The 17,898-nt window shown below is 36.5% G+C and overlaps 1 protein-coding gene across 1 annotated transcript in view; it reads right to left on the minus strand.

Moving 5' to 3' along the window:
• The window catches only part of LOC120633861 (septin-7), a 32,293-nt gene that overhangs the window by 9,643 nt on the left and 4,752 nt on the right, over positions 1-17,898 (minus strand). Inside the window, 4 exon segments of the mRNA XM_039904234.1 lie at positions 189-444; positions 1,483-1,693; positions 2,588-2,747; positions 3,313-3,648. Coding sequence (XP_039760168.1) covers positions 189-444; positions 1,483-1,693; positions 2,588-2,747; positions 3,313-3,648 — 963 coding nt within the window.

Here is a 17,898-nt window from a genome sequence, read left to right on the forward strand (position 1 = left end):
CTAACTTTTCTTTGCATTCAAAAATACTTTGTACAACGACTGTAAATTTTGTATCAAATAATCATCAATCATGACAGCCTAGAAATAACTTAAATTCTTTCGTTTGATTATCTTTAATCAAACATTATTACTTAAATACCTATTCTACCAGCACCAATTAAGGTCTATTAAAACAAAATTAAACCTACCTGTTCTTTGAAATCCTTGCATTCTTCGGGCGTCATCGTATCGGCCTTAGCGATGACGGGTATGATGTTGACTTTATCGCTGAGCCGCTGCATGAACTCTACATCGAGGGGTTTGAGACCGTGACCGCTCGGCGCAATGAAGTACAAACAGCAATGGACCCGTGTGTCCGGTGGTGCTGCCATCCGCGTCACCCGTGACTCCGCATTCAAGAATTCCTCATACTTCGATTCCACGAAATCGATGATGGGCTGCCAGCTACAGTATGAGATTAGTTTCGAGTTTATGAAAGATACACTCAGAAAACCTTTTAAATTAATGTAGGTTCAGTCGTATCTATTAAAGCATGCAATCTTTTATTTTATTTTTGATTTATATAGAGGAGCGCATAGCAATTACACCTCACGGTATTATGTAGGCTTAAGAAAAGTGCCCTTGCCTAAAAGTTGTGAATACCTATTCGTTGAGAATACCTACGCTTTATTATAAGATTATTAGGGTAGGTAGGGAAAAGGGATTTCGGAAGGTCATTTAAGATCTTCTCATATAAAAAATGCATATAAAAAACAAGAAGCACTTTGTACTTATTTCTCTATTGGTTATCCCGGTGCAGATACTAATCTCCGATTTATAGTTAAGAGGAGGAAAGACTTAAAGAAACAGGGTACTAATGGAGATCGCACTTTACATTCCTAATTTAAATACCCTCAGTACCTATTACCTTCACTTTACTGATCACATGTACGCAGGTTACACCGAGTGCGGTTCTTGAGGCAGGTGCTTAATGTATATTCAGCTTAACTTGGAATGTATTCGGAGCCTAATCAAAGTATAAAAACCGAAACACATGTACCTAATGGCAATCATTAAATAAAATAACCGCAAAAACGAACTGGTTTTATACATCTTACAACAAATTAGGGCATTTGTTGAGCAAACTGGTTTTGTAGCGGTAGCCGCAAAAAATTGGGTTATCTTGCTTTTTTTTTTTTAAATTTTAGTGGACAAGAAAATTACTGAGTAAGATCGTTACTGATAAATTACAACTACTCTGACTCAGGAAATGTAGATTTGCTTGATTGATTGTAAAAAAAACCTAATTCGTTTCATGTGGAATATTCGAAGAAATAATGTACGGTTCCCATTAAAATTTGCTTTTGTGTTTTACAAATGAAGAGATAGACATGTTCATGTTTATGTTCAAGGGGCTAAGAATAACATAGGCACATATATCAAAATTTCCACGCGAACGAATTCGCGGATAACAACTTGTGTTGAATATTTACATCTTCTTACCAATTACTATTGTCAACTGCATCGCCGAAGCCAGGTGTATCCACGATCGTGAGAGTGAGATTGACGCCATTCTCTTTGAGTAGTACAACACTAGTTTCTACGCCCACGGTTTTCTTAACGCGCAGAGAGGGGCCCGGATGCTTATCTTTATCGTACACATCCGTGAGGAACAACGAATTTATTAACGTTGATTTGCCCAATCCTGTCTCACCTGAAATCAAACAATTTGTAAGTATTAAAACATAAAAACCATCAGTTATTACTGATAGAACGTCATTATCTATATCATCTTAATCATCTTCATCATCATCATTACCGGCCCACTACAGGGCACGGATCTCAGAAACGAGAAGGGTTTATGCCGTAGTCCACAACGCTGGCCAATTGCGGATTGGTAGACTTCCCACACCTTTGAAACGTCACGGAGAACTCTCAGGAGTGCAGCTTTCCTTACGATGTTTTCCTTCACCGTTAAAGCTAGTTCTAATTAATTGCATAAATTAAAGCACATAAATCTAAAAATTGATGCGTTCCGGGCATCAAGCTCTGTCTCCCCGAAAGGGATTCTATCATCGCTTCACTATCCTCAGTGTCCCACTAATGAACACAGCCGCCTGCCTCATAAATTTAGCTGTTTCGCTCCACGCTGTTCTAATGCAGGTTTGCAGGCTTTATCGATTGTTATCACATGTCATTATTCGATATAGCCCGATTATTCAACAATTGTTATCACATTTTAATGATATACAGGACTGGTGCTCGCGCACAAGGGCGTGAACAACGCCAATAGTCCGATTCCGGGCATGGTAATGTCCAAAGTAAAAAGCTGTTATAATATTAACTATCTGTGCATTACTTTAATCAATCGTGACCCATAAAATGGACAATTTATAATATGTACGCCATAATTTTGCAACAAAGCCGACAAAAACTGTGCGTCCGACTATAGTTACCATTATAGTTATAACTCAAAGCCCATTGTTTTGCAGGAACCATTATTATCATTCAGCCGGTGAACGGGTAGAAGTTGTTCAAAACGTGGCTAACGTTTGAATTTGCAGCAATTTTATTTTAGAGAAAATAAAGTAAAAACCATCTCGCTTACCTACAACCATTAATGTGAACTCGAAGCCTTTTTTGACAGCTTTCCTGTACACCTGATTTGGTAGATTCGCAAATCCAACGTATCCATCTAATTCTTTGGTCTTGGGTTTTTCTATCTTAGGTAATTCAGGTTTTGGCGCAACTGGTGGGTGATCAGATTTCTGTAATGTTAACAAACCTTTTAATGTTGCTATCAAATACTTGGGACAGGCATTTCCTCACTCCTAGTATTTTAATAGAAACGATTTATGGAAATACTCATTCTCTAGACATGGATTGCCAGTCTTTTATTAGCTGATGTTTAATTTATATGCGATACCATTTATTTTTCATCAAATTGGGTGACAGTAGCAATGGATATTTAAGTCTTGCAAAGCCGCCCTCAAAAGTAAATTAATATATAAAAGACGTATAAAATAAAAGAAAATATTTCAAAATTATGTCAAAATTAACCATATCAACCTATGACCGGCCAATACAGGGCAAGGGTGTCCTCTCACAATGAGAAGTGGTTAAGGCCGTAGACCACCACGCTGGCCCAGTGCGGATTGGTGGACTCCACACACCTTTGAGAACGATGTTTTCTTCACGATGTTTTTCTTCACCATTGAAGCAACTGATATTTTTCAATTATCTAAAATGCACATAACTTAAAAAGTTAGAGATGCGTGCTGGGATTCGAACTACCCACTGGGCTATCGCGCTTCTCAAATATATCAAAACTACCTTCATAATATTCTCTGTACTCCTAAGCGGAGCAGTGACAGGTGGTGCTGTCGTCGGCACCGGTGGTGCGGGCATCTGTGGAGGCATCGCAGATGGTCTTCCTGCGTCGACTGACGCACTGTTGCTGAGTTTGGCAGCGGGCGCTGTACCGTTCGGTTCGTGGTGGCTGTTCTCTTGCTGGTCTGGCAGCGTCGCGGAACGCTTCGCGAGGGCATCTTTGAGAGCTGATGGGGCTACCGGCGGGGCGGGCGGAGCGGCCGTTGGCAGGCCCGTGGCGCTCACTCCGCCGCCGGTCACTGTGTCCGATTTGAAAAACAGCTCGCGCTTACTCTGCAACTGGAAACGAAATTTAACCTTACTAATTTATCTCTGCATCGATTTCTCGTCGACGGATAGTAATCATCAAAAATAGTAAAGGTTATCTGTACAAAGGACATGCTAAGCCGTCGTTTATTATTAGTGTTGCCCAAATTCAGTCTTGGTCTTGCAGTCTTGGTCTTGTTCTTGCGTTTTTGCAAGACCAAGACCAAGAACAAGACCGCGTATTTTTAGCAAGACCAAGACCAAGACTGACCGTGCAAGACTTGAGCAAGAACAAGACATAGCCTGCAAGACTCTTGCGTCTTGCAGCTAGGACTTAGCGCTATTTCACGGAGTAGTTAGGTGTAACAGTTCGGTGTATAGGTAGGTAGGTACGCTTAGGAATTCTATGAGACGCAAAAAACTATATCAAAGAATATGAAAAACTGGACCTATGCGCATTACGACTAATACCATAAACATAGCGAATAAAAAAATATCTATTAAAATCAAACTGAGTGCATGCATAGTTATGTTTTAACCATCGGCACTTTGATAATGCGGCATCAAAGGTTTTGTACTTACTTCTCAAAGAAATTTGCCGCTTTTCGGAAGTACATGGTTATGATACACGCGCCGGCGGCTTCTTTTGAAATCTAAAACAATCGTTGCCGCCGCGCCGAAATCATAACATTTGACACTATTCATGCAAAATAATTTCGAATTTTAAGAGTACCTACAGGTGTTCCAAAGAATAAATAAGTTTCAGATTGGTGATTTTAGATTGGTGGAGGACGCATGAGACAGAGTATCCGATTTTATCGAAAATGGCCCGTGATTTTCTCTCAATACCTGCAACTTCAGTACCTGCTGAGAGGTTATTTTCTAAAGCATCATTAGTAATTAGAAAACATAGAAATAGGTTAAGTGATGAGTCAGCCAGATGGTTACTTTGTATTAATTCTTGGTCAAAAGAATTGATATAAAGTATCATAACCTAATGATAAAGCTGTTGATTTGTGTTGTATTTTATTTTTTATTCAAATAAATGATAAATCGTAAAACTCTTTTATTAAATTTCTTATAAGTTGAGGGTTCAATCTCTTTCTAGACAGATAAGTATTGTTCTTTAAAATACAGTCAAGTTATTGTAATTAATTTGTTTTTTTACATGTTTTAGCAAATGTAAGCTTATAAATCATAAATGTTTATTAAGAAACAGTTACTTCCATGGAAAACGACATATAGGTCAGTTGATTTTTCGAATTTCTTATCAAATCTTCAGTTATTTATTAATCTGCTTGATCTTTACTATGGCTATGTTAATTCAAGCTCACAATGTTCCAATTCTAATACGTTTTTCTAAGATTTAAAGTAAACTTTAATAAATAGTAATAGACTAATAGGTAATTGCAAGACTTGCAAGACTCTTGCTGCAAGACCAAGACCAAGACCAAGACTGGGAGCGCAAGACCAAGACCAAGACCAAGACCAGGTGTATTGGCGCAAGACCAAGACCAAGACTGGCTAAGTCTCGTCTTGTTCTTGCATTTGGGCAACACTATTTATTATCAATACGTTGACATACTGAATTAAACATTCAATTACATTCAACAACAACTCTTGGTTTACGGCATGTACCTCTCTACTTTAACCAATTTTATGTAAGAGCAGGACGGAATTAATGCTAATGCAAAAGCGTAATATTTTTTTATGAGGCCCATGGGAGTTTCTGAGTAACGGTGAAATCACATTTGTCAGTATCGATTCGCATTTAGCTGGGTATTTTTAGTATCGCTTATAGGCATCTGAGAAAAAGGATACCATGGTTGAGTCTATCATGCCAACAGCATGCTATAGTATGTTACTAAATACCAGCTTTCTTGAAATAGCTAAAGAGTATATGTAAGTGCCACGCAGTAGTTGGCATTTGAATAATTAGTGGTTGCAATAATCGGAGTTGTATGACGCTTTCACATACGTTGACGGTTGTCAGCATTCTTTATTATGCAAAATGTAGGCTACACTTTTAAGCGTTTTATAAGCAAAAATGCTAAAAGACAATAGGTGCATGACTTTACACAAAATAAGAATTTTCAATACACAAACTGCGAATCGATGCTTGCTGACGATGTGATTTCATTCTGAAGGTCTTAGTACCGTTCGACAGCTGTCGTACCTACGTGTACCTTGCATATGTGTTTTACGGTTATTGCACCCAAATGTACACTTAGGACTTATAGCAAAAAATAAAAAGCTTGTACGATACACTGAAGTCGGCCAAACAGTCAACACTAAACAAACGAGCCGACCGACTAAACTAGGATTATATCACAGATTAGACGTTATTCTAATGCATTATATAGATGTGACAATGAATACTAACCCGAGTCAAATTTATGTTTTTAAATAGATGACTTTTTAATACTATTGAAACAATCCACTTTGTGATTATTATCAATAAAAAGACCGCCAAATGTTACATTTTATTTTTAAAGATGCCTGGGAACACGAATATTTTAATTGACGTCTATAGAATGTTTAAATTCAGTGGAAACGTGGAAACTATAGCGGCGCTACTCGACTTATACATCTATAATGTACAGCCGGCTACAACCACGGCGTCTGGTGACTCACCGACATCCAAGGCAAGTATGTAACAATGCCTACTTACAAATACGCATACTACACTCTAAGGAGCTCCTTGTAACGAATACTAGGCCTATTGAAATTTTTTATAATCGAACTGGGGCTTTATGCGTGTAACATATTTTGACGCCATTTATTACTCATCCCAGTACCTACACTAAGCTCGATCGCTTGGCCGGGCTGAAGTAAGTCACAAGTGTGCGCGGATACCTTTTGAGAATTCCATGGTATCTAGGTAGACCCGCCGGTAAAGTTAGATCGCACGATTTTAAATTGGGCTTGAAACGTCGATTATTCTCGCTTACAGATTAAATATACCATTAGCTGACGAACGACCATCAGAAGACGCAATACCACTTCCTCTGAACCAGAACTGAAAGATTCATCAGTAGTGAATAATTAATTAGTGAAAGACGATCAAGGTGAAAGAGACAGTTAGAATATTAAGAGGCTCCTACAAAGTAAGAATTATGATGTTTCAACGAAAATTAAACCGATTATAAACCGTCTTATTCCGGCTTTAGTGGCTCTCATAACTAAGAATGTATAATAAATAGGAGCTCAACCACAGGACATATAGTTATTATTATTTACAAAAGAGCAATAAAACACAGTTCTTACTGTACAAAAGACAGCACTTCTTAAACAAATAAGAATCACGATAGGGGACTGATTCACGTTAGTCGGCACGCACTAAAGCAAACATCTATATCTTGCACACGTGAATCATATCCAAACACGTTTTGCTAATGAACCGAACGACTATCAAGTTCAGAGTATGTTTTGTAAGACTACAATTTGGCAAGCCGGCATGTTATACTTAGCGAATATACCGTTATGGAGAATAATTTAATGTTATCCGGTAAGTTTGCTGAGGGCTTATCCTAATTCCTGAAACCTAAATACGTTGCCTATAAGATATTTATGTTTATTCCTCACCTCCAAACTGAAGCTACGCGGATTGATTGTAATGAAGTTTTGTTGTATGTAGTAATTGGAGTCATAAATATATAGACATAATCTTTTACACGAATTAGGCAACAACAAAAACACATCCATACAAAGAATATTCGTTTTAGACTAAAATCTTATTCCTGTTAGAGCATATGAGTTTAGCTCAGTTGCAAGTTACGCGTTGTAAATTCAAGAGGCGGGTTTTTGTAATAACATAGTAAAATTTGGTAACTGATCGGGTAATTTATTGGCGCTTCAGGTCGTCATCCGGTGTTTACGAGTACCAAAGCGTGGATATTGTACTGGTGTAATGTCAATACCATCAAAGGCATCCAACTTCGAAAGGCATTTGTTTGTTTTCAAATGAGGCGCGTATAAACAACCTACTTTCTATACTATTGATCTACAATGACTCAATGCAGATGGTCATGAGTAAACAAAGAATGCACTGAATGAATCTCTTTAGTGTCTAATCTGTAAATATGTTGACGAGTGACGACTCCCTAGCGCAGTGGTAAGCGCTTTGGTCTTATAAGGATATGCCGGGTTCGAGCCCAGGAAGGGGCAATTCAAGAACTTATAATTTCAGAATTTCCGCTAGTTTTTCGTTCGGAGGCTCTAAGGCTGTGTGTGGCTAGTTGCCACCCAACAGACAAAGCGATTTAGCGTTTCGGTACAACTGCCATACATACCCCTAACAGGTTAGCCCGCTACCATCTTAAACTTCATCATCACTTAACATTTTTTTTTTTGATAGCTTATTAAATAAAACTTTATTTGCGAAATAACGATGGTAAATATTATTAAACTCTTTATTTGTATACCACAACATTTAAAATGTAACAAAAACAGAAACATCGAAAGAAGTAGTAATACAAAAGGCGGCCTTATCGCTTAATAGCGATCTCTGCCAGGCAACCTTAGAATTAGGAAAAAAAAAAGAAGAGGAGAATAGACTGCTGGTGGTACAAATATTAAAATACATACATGCAAATAACTACATGCCAATACATAAACTAGTGTGCACAAATAGATAAAAAGTAAATAATATAATAAATAAATAAATATAAAAATAAACTAATATATATAATAACAACACTTACATAATTAAATACTTTAACATACAATAAATGAGTAAGTACATATATACATACTATTAAAAGTCGTTAACAATATAATGGGCCTTAACTGCTCTTTTAAATATCGCCAGTGATTTGGATCGTCGTATGCTCAATGGAAGCGCATTCCACAATTCCACAGCTCGTACGCTAAAAGAACGCTTATAAAATTTTGTCTTATGATAAGGCATACACAGCGTCAGCGCACGGCACGATCTTACACCAGATTGCTCACCAAGAAAAGTGAACTTCTCTTTTAAATACGAGGGAGTATTTAGATGAAATAACACACAGTACAGAAGAGAAAGTACATGCATATCCCGGCGACGACGAATAGGAAGCCACTTGAGTTTTTGTCGAAATACGGAAACATGGTCATATTTGCGAAGGCCAAATATGAACCGAATAGCCAGATTTTGAAGACGCTCAAGTTTATTAAGCTGATCCTCGGTCAGATTAAGAAAGCTTGCATCCGCATAATCGAGAATAGATAGAAAAAGAGAATGTGCTAGCATAACTTTGGTCGGAATTGGAAGAAATGATTGCAGCCTTCGCAACGAGCTCATCGCCACAAACACTTTCTGACTCAGCTCTTTGACATGCACTGTCCATGACAATTCCCGGTCGAGGTATACACCAAGATCTTTCACAGAGTCACAAAAAGGAATAGCGATGCCATTATAAATAACAGAAGGAATGCTCAGCCAATCAACCCTCGCGATCATTCCTGAGCTACCAATAACGATAGCTTTTGATTTTGCAGGATTGACCTTTAGCCCATATTGCCTGCTCCACTCAGAAATTGCAGCCATATCATTATTTATAGCTGCAATAGCAGAACCAAGATTTTGAAGGGTAGATGAGCGATATATTTGGATATCATCTGCATACATGTGATAGAGAGAAGAGATGTTTTGAGTAATAGAGTTTTGAGAGATGTAGTGAAAATAGAAAAAAGTAAAGGAGATAACACGCCACCCTGAGGTACCCCAGCCGCTACATCACACCAAGACGAAAAGGACTCGTCAATCTGAATGCGCTGTCGACGGCCATTGAGGTAACTCCGAAACCAGTCTATTACTGATGGAGATATGTTAATAGAGCGTAAAAGACTAAGCAAGATGTCAAAGTCAACTGTATTAAAGGCATTGCTAAAGTCAAGCAGAATAAGAATTGTTAGCTGCTTGTTATCCATCGCCCATCGAATATCATCAGTTACTTTAGCAAGAGCAGTAGCCGTACTATGACCAGGACGAAAGCCAGATTGCAAAGAACTGAGAAGGTTATTCTTATTAAGAAAGAGACTAAGTTGTTGAGATACGAGTTTTTCAAGAACTTTTGAGAGAAATGGTAATATAGAAATGGGGCGAAAATCAGAAAACGATGAAGGGTTGTTTTTTTTAGGTAGAGGAATAATCTGAGCAAACTTCCATTCTTCAGGGAATTTGCTACAGAGAATGGAAGAGTTTAAGATATGGGTTAGAATAGGGGAAACAACGTCAAGAATTGGAATGATCATATTACGGGTAATGCTATCTACACCAACAGCATTCGATGCAATGGATATTATGCTCTTCTTAACATCACATTCAGTAAAAGACTCGAAGGTAAATGGTAAAAAGTTAGGAGTTGAGTGGGAAGAAAGAATACTAAGAGTACGTTCTTTATCGGAACTATTAATTGTATCAGAAGTAGAAAAATGTTTATTTAGGAGTTCGATATCAACGTTAATAGAAGATCTATGAGATGATTTACCAACTCCAAGAGACTCAAGAAACTTCCAGGTTTTAGCAGTGTCACCACTTTCAACAGACTTATGAATATGGCGTCGTTGAGCATCCCTACACAATGTATTACAGCGATTCCGTGCTTTATGATATTTTTCCCGGTTAGCGTCAGTATTATTTGTTTTGTATTTATATTTCGCCGCAATCTTTTTGTCCATTAAAATTTTTATCTCTTCTGATAACCAAGGCGCCGGTAGATGTTTCAGCTTGATTGGTCTTAACGGAGCATGCGTATCGTAGAGTTGCGTTATCAGGGAATTAAATATCTCAATTTTGCGGTCAACTGAGTCAACAGCTGCGATAGCCGCCCAGTCCAGATGACTAGCATCATCACACAAGCGACGGCTGTCAATTCCTCCAAAGTTACGCCGCAGAAGTACCCTCGATTTTGCTTTAAGTGGACGTATTTTATATGAAAGATAAATCAAATCATGATAAGAAAATGCATCGGCAGGACACTGGCCATGCTTAAAGACGAAATCCGGAGAAGATACCATAATAAGGTCAAGAAGAGAAGGAGTACAACCAGGAGAATAATGCGTAGCAGCAAGGGGCAGGACAGACAAATTACAGGATTCCACTGTAGTCAAAAATTTCTTGCTGCGATAATCATTTTTGAGTAAACAAGTATTAAAATCTCCAAAAATAATGGAGTGGCTATAAAGAGGAACTTCTTTCTCTAATAAGGATTCAAATGAACGAAAGTAATCAGAAACGTATGGTGGACAATAGAACACTCCAAGAAGAATTTTGGTATGGGAAATAAGAACTTCAACAAGTAGGTGCTCAGCAGCATCAGGTAAGGGGGGTTGTGAAGACATACTAATAACAGTAAAAGGAATATAAGAACGCAAGTAGATCGCTACTCCACCACCCCCTTACCAACACGGTCATTGCGAATAAGCCTAAAACCTGGCAGCGAATAAGAGGTAGAAGGTAAACAAGTTTTAAGCCAAGACTCAGACACTAGTATAGCATGTATGTTACGGGAATCAAAAGATGCAAGCATATCAGGATAATGAGCTGGGATACTTTGTGCATTAATATGAATGACATTAAGGTTCTTCAAACAATCTGAGAAGCAAGAATCAAGAGTTTTATCAAGTGGAAGGAAAGATGTACTGTGGAAACTATCATCACTAGACGACATAGACAGAAAAACATCACTGTCCATACTAAATAAATAAACTTACACAATAAAAGTCTTCATGTCTGCCGTTAACTTTTTCATCTGTATGTGAAAAGCAATGCTTCATGTTGTTAAACATCCTCTTCATTATTTACTTTCATATTTTCAATAAATATATATTATTCATATTAAATAGACTGCTAGCTGTCAAGTTCGGAGGAAAACTGTATACTAATGTTATAAAAATAGACCATAACAGGAAACAATGTAAAACTAATTACTATTATGAATCAGTTCAGCGATGGCATTGGCATGCCCGATTATAGATAATGTGGGCGTGGCTTTTATTCCCTGGTGGGATCAAACTCTATAAAAATGTTTCTCTGTCAAGAAGCAGCGGGGAGATGTAAACTATGACCTCTGTCGATAAATGAGACTGCGGCCAGAAGCAAGACATAAAAATGCTTAGAAAAATGATGATGAATGGATTAATAATGAACTTGTTGTCTAGCCACAGTAGGTAGATTTTGGTATATAACATTTATGACTGTGAAAGTAAATTAAAAAATGAATCAGGTAAATTATATACCGTAAAGAAAATTAATAATAGGTATGACGTCCGTAACTGTCCGATCAGTGCCTTTCAATAGTTCTTTCTGTAAAACAATCGATTTACCTACACGAGTTGGTAAGGCTAGGTAAAAAGAACATTTCCGCGAGGATTGAAAAGGTATATTTCAGAATTAGACTATTCTTTGTCTTCATGCTAACCATCATATTCAACTGATTACCGGCCCTCTATTGGGCTTAAGTATCCTCTCAGAATAAGAAGGGTGTAGACCGCAGTCCACAACGCTGATGTGCGGATTGTAAACTTCACACGCCACTGACAACGTTTGGACAATTCTCAAGTATGCAAGACTCCTCACTATGTTTAACTTCACCGTTGCAGGAAATGATATTATAAACCGCACTCTCAAACCGAAAAGTCAAAGGAGCGTGCCGGAGATCGAACCTAATAATCCTTAACTAACCATGTTTTTAATAGGTAAATTATACTCTGATATTTCTGAGAAGTTAGGACCTAGATTTTTAAAGCGGCGTACATATCAATTGACACTAGGCAAGTGACAAAATGTGATGAAGCATAGAAACGAACGATACGCAACAATAACTTGCGTCATGGGCGAGTGGACACTATGCAGGGGACGCTGCTCTTCTGTTAAAATAAGTTAAAAGACCACAATATTCACAGACATTGGGTTCAAAGCCCACAATATATATAAAGAAATATTACGCATACAAAAACCTGTCTTCGGATCATAAAATTAGCGAACCCCCTTACATATCAAAAATTTATTTGAAGCTGGACGGAGTTATAGTATAGAGTAGGGCCGACTGTTGTTCAAAAATCTCTGAAGCTAAACTAAGCCAAGTCCTTCAATGTGGAAAAGTACAACTATTTTTAGATCTGTAAATTTAGTTCAGTCATAATCATCATCATCACTTGAACCGATTGACGCCCACTGCTGGTCATAGGTCTTCGGTATAGCTCCGAAATCCACGGTCCCGGGCCGCTTGTTTCCAGCGGCTCCCAGCGTCTCGTTTTATATCATCTGTCCTCGTCGTTGGGGGCCGACCAACAGTGTTACATAAATCATTTAATATTGAGAGGTTTCATTTAAGTACTTATAAGGCACATAAATACAAAAATATTAAGGACTCATGCTTTGTTTTATTTTTTCATAATTACATAAAATACACAATTTTAATAAGATTGGAAAACATAGAAGAGTTCAATCAAACGTTGATGCAAATTGACAAGTGTTCAGCAAGACCTATGGCCAAAGTGGGGTCAAATCTGTGACGTCAAACATCAGTGTGTAACTGCACCTGTCAATTAACGGCTCTGTAGCAAGTATAAACTTACGCAATTACTGTATGATGAATCATTCATTCAACTCTTCAGTATACAGTTAGTACTTCTCACGTACAGTTTATAGTAGTACGAGGAGTACTGAATACGCATATCTAATTAGGTAATGCTGCCTAATTACAGCAGCGTGTATCAAAATGTTGCGCTGGCAAAGCTCGAAACAAATTATTGTGCTACGATCTAGTGTTTCAGCTTATTATTTTACAGTCTCAACGATCTACTACAATTTGGGATTATGTACGAAAAATATACCACCCTACGAGATATTGCCAGCTAATAAGCAGTTTTTACTCAATCGCGAATTACCGATTAGATGGGCATGACAAAAAACGATTGGTTAGTTGTTGTTTTTTTTTCATCTTTATTTTTGGTTTCGTATGGAAATGACCGACCGCAGCAAAAGAGTTGGTTAGTTATTAAAGAAGTCCTATGGTAATTCTTTAATTTGAAAAAAACTAAAGTAAAAATATTTGGATCCATCTTGAATTCGCATGTAGCTTTGAAACATCTTGTAGTTAGCAAAAAAAAAAAAGAAGAAAGAGTTGGTATATTGAATACAAAAGAATAATGTGGGTTAGATATCCGCTCGCAGCTATTTATGTATAGCTAAAATTCTGTACATGTGATAGTGAATGAAGAAGCAATTCACGAGTTTCCGGCCGTCTGACGCCCCTCCTTAGACTCTATTACTTGATGAGCTACGGTATGAATGTTTAACTAACATTATAAAATAATTGTTTCGATCATTTAACGAATGGTTGGTTTTGATTGCAATGCAATTAACTGTATGTCGATGTCGTCCAAGGACTACTTGAAATCAATTAATAAAGTGTAACACTGGGTAAAAGTGGGCATAATGTTAAAAGATAAATAGTTAAAATTTAGAATAACTATATTGCTTCAAACACAACAAAATAATAGGAAAATGTATCTAATAAAAAATCTTTTAGTTTCAAATTTGAAAAAAGTTTGGAAACAACATAACGGACATAATTTTCTGTTATAATAGTTATTTTAGGTAGGTACATAGGACAAATAAAACAGAAGGTAATCCTACGTGGCAATAATACTTTATTGACACTAGTAAACCCAGCCAGGCAAAATATAGAAATAATCGGAGTGCGCGAAAACACAGCTTATCGAGTAAGCCACGTCGTGAATCATCAGTTTAAGAAAGAATTCTGAGTTTTATGGTATACTTTTTAAATCAATATAGAATAATAACTAACAACCAACCAGGCGTTGATCAGATGGTAGTTACCTATTTGCTGCGATACATGTTTGGTTCCTATTATATTTGGTGTGACTAGGTCCTGTCTTTTAATTTAACATATTATTTCATTTAGGAGCTAAAATCATAAATCATTATCATGGTGAATATTATTTTATTTCCGTCCTCCACCTCCATCGCAGTCACCAAAGAGTAACAATATCTTCCCTGAGTAAATCTTAAATAATTGAAATTGTGTTGAATACGTACCATCGACATAAGGGAAATACCCACAGCTGTCGGGTAACGATGTTTCTTACCAAAACAATACCACCGTTCCACGGGAAGTCAGCCTTAATAGGCATGTGCACGTGCGTTAACGTCTACGCTTGACCGTTTAACAGTTCAAACGTCTTGTACTTTTAATCTAGCTTATTTCTTAGGCTTCTTGTGGCTGGCTCTACATATAGTTATTTATGTGCGAGTTCTTCCAATAAACAAGAATTTAAAACATCGTACTATGAACTAAAATGTTCTTCAGATAACAATATCTGTTCTTCTCCGGAAGTTTGCCTTTTGGGCACAAATATAACTGTTTCTGTTTAGTTCACATATCTAACTTATTTACTTAACATCTTTTAGCAGAGAGCTTGTTATTATTCCTTTATTGTGCATTATACACACTAACTGATGATGGGGCAATCTTTTAAGGTCAACTAGGTAGCAAGCCGAATGGATTTTAAAATTAAGTATAAGGAGGGCGAATAAATACCGATTGTTCTAACAAATATCGTAGGTCAATGAAACGCCAATCTATATTTTGCTTACAAAGAAAGAAGAGGTTATTATAATGTCCGCATAGTTATGTTTTTTTTTAGATACATCTTAGGAAAGTTAATGAAAAAGTTGTAGTTAATATCGAAGAAAATGAATTACGCAAAATCGGCAACGCATCACACTAATGAGTTCTAATAATAATAGTGATCTCTAGGATACTTTTTATAGCACATACAGACCATTATTATTTCAGCGATTTCACTGTCGATCCAAAGACGATAACTGTAATTTGGGTCGACGTCGGTTCATTAAACAATACTTTCTCCACGCGATTCTTACTAACTGTTCTCACATACTGCATTTACTCGGTTTTAACAATACTGAGTCATCATTTTCCCTAATATATTTTTTTTTTAACATTTCAATAAATGAACGTCCATTGCTGGGCATAGATATTTTGTAAGAATCCCCAGTCTTGTGCCTTATCGAGATACTCCCTGGGAAACGCTTTCTGCCGTTCGTCTACCTAGTGGGGGTTTACCAACAATGCGCTTCCCAGTGTCGTGCTTTAATGTTTTTAATTAAAATTTTCTTTCATAAATAAATGAATATACCTATAATTTCTTATAATTCACTAGCTGTTGCCCGCGACTTCGTCTGCGTTTGATTTTGTTTTTAAAGTATTCAGTATCGCTAAGCCTTAAATGAGTATAGTAGTATATATATAACATGTGACTGTCAATTTATTATAGACAAATAATTTGCAATAAAATAAAATTGCGACTATAATTAAAGACCTAAGCTATCCTATCTCTTAAGTTGGACCAGACTGCTCACGGTGTGCAAATTTAATTTAAAATCGGTTAAGTAGTTTAGGAGTCCATCGCGGACAAACATCGTGACAGGAGATTTATATATATGATTCATTATGGTACAACCAGGCCTTGTACCTATCCTTCAGTGTAAATAACGAGCGTATTATAAGAGTGGGTGTAAGATGCCCAAGCGTAGGCAAACCAGAGAATAGAACGGGTTGATTGAGATTGCTCACGAGAGATGCAGCATTATCATTTATAACACTCAAAGATAATTTTATACCGAAAAACAACATCTTAGTGATCATATGACAGTTAGATTTAAGAAATGCACACTTATAACCGAGGCATCGTTAACGGTAGTTAAAAACAATTAAAAACTGATTTTAACGATTCAGATTTCGTCTGAATCATTTGAATTTACAGGATAAGTAGAAATTAATAAACCTTATTGACCGCAATGCAAAAATATAATCAATAAGAATTAAAAATAGACAAGGAACTCACACTAGTGCCCGTTTTCGCTAAAGTTACAAATCACGTAAATCGAATGCCTCATAATTTAGGCGATGTCTTCAGAAACGTTTCACCAAATCTTAGATTATAAATATTGGTGAAAGGCTGATGTTTGTCTGGGAATCTCCTAAAATTGGCGTTACGTTACGTTTTTAGTAAAAACGGACACAAAACATTTTAAAAAATTAAGATTTTAATGTTTATAATATTATTCTTAATCGAATCCTAAAATGTTAAATAAATAAAGTATATGAACTGTTTATAAGCCGAATAAATAATTTGTTTCTGGTAAGGTGTAATAACATTACAAGAAACCAATATTTTTTTCTTTCCCTGCATACAACATGACGACGAATAATGACAATTGCTATAAAACTACCGCGTTGTACTTCAGTGCACTCAAATATTGATCTTGTCGAGCATTGAACTTTTTTGTTATTCACTGATATCTCTTACAGGTCTGGTTTACAAAAAAGAGTTCTTATTAGTAAAATGTATTTTATATTTTAATAAAATAAGAACTAAGTATTGATGTCTGTTTAGAGCAAAAAGAACTTACTACAACATATCTAAATGATAAGAAAATAAAGTTTTTTCTTTTTTTCTCACCATAGCGACTAATAACCAACACTGAAAACTTTAAAGTAGTAAAAGTTTGTTTTCTAAAATATTGCTAATGTCGCAGTAAACAAGCCCGTTGATCAGATCTCTCTCGAATGCAACACACTACTGTGCATCTGTTTGTTGCATTATTCATTTCACCGCATAATGTGTGAAACGAAGATTGAACAAGCAAAGATTTTTAAATCCCTACTTAATATTATAAATGCGAAAGTAAGTTGGTTAGAAATACCTTCTTTTACTTTGCAGCGGAGCACCAGAACGACGTTATTTTGAGCATGGATATAGTTCTAGGGTCTGAGAGTGCCATACGTTACTTTATATTCTGAGAAAAGAAAGCATGCCTACAGGATTTTTAGAAAAACAAAATCCTCGCTGAAGAGGTCGTGAACAAAAGCAGCAAATATACTTACATACAAACCGTCAACAAAATAGAAGAAAATTTTAACAGGTCTCAAACTGTTATGTTTATATCATGGTACGTAAATAAATAAATATACTACGACAATACACACATCGCCATCTAGCCCCAAAGTAAGCGTAGCTTGAATGAAACTTCAACGAACATATGTTTTTTCAAGATACTTTGTTGTAATAATTATAATTGCTATAGGTAACTGTATTATTACATAAATTATAATTAACTCATTTAACATTGATGAAGAGACCCTGAACTTTTTAATAGAGGTTAAATTAATTCCGGCACATTAATAGTGTGAATATGTAACAAGAATTAGCCAGGAATATTACAACATAAAGGATAAAAGCTAATTA

This window comes from Pararge aegeria, chromosome 2 (assembly GCF_905163445.1).
Source record: "Pararge aegeria chromosome 2, ilParAegt1.1, whole genome shotgun sequence".
NCBI lineage: Eukaryota > Metazoa > Arthropoda > Insecta > Lepidoptera > Nymphalidae > Pararge > Pararge aegeria.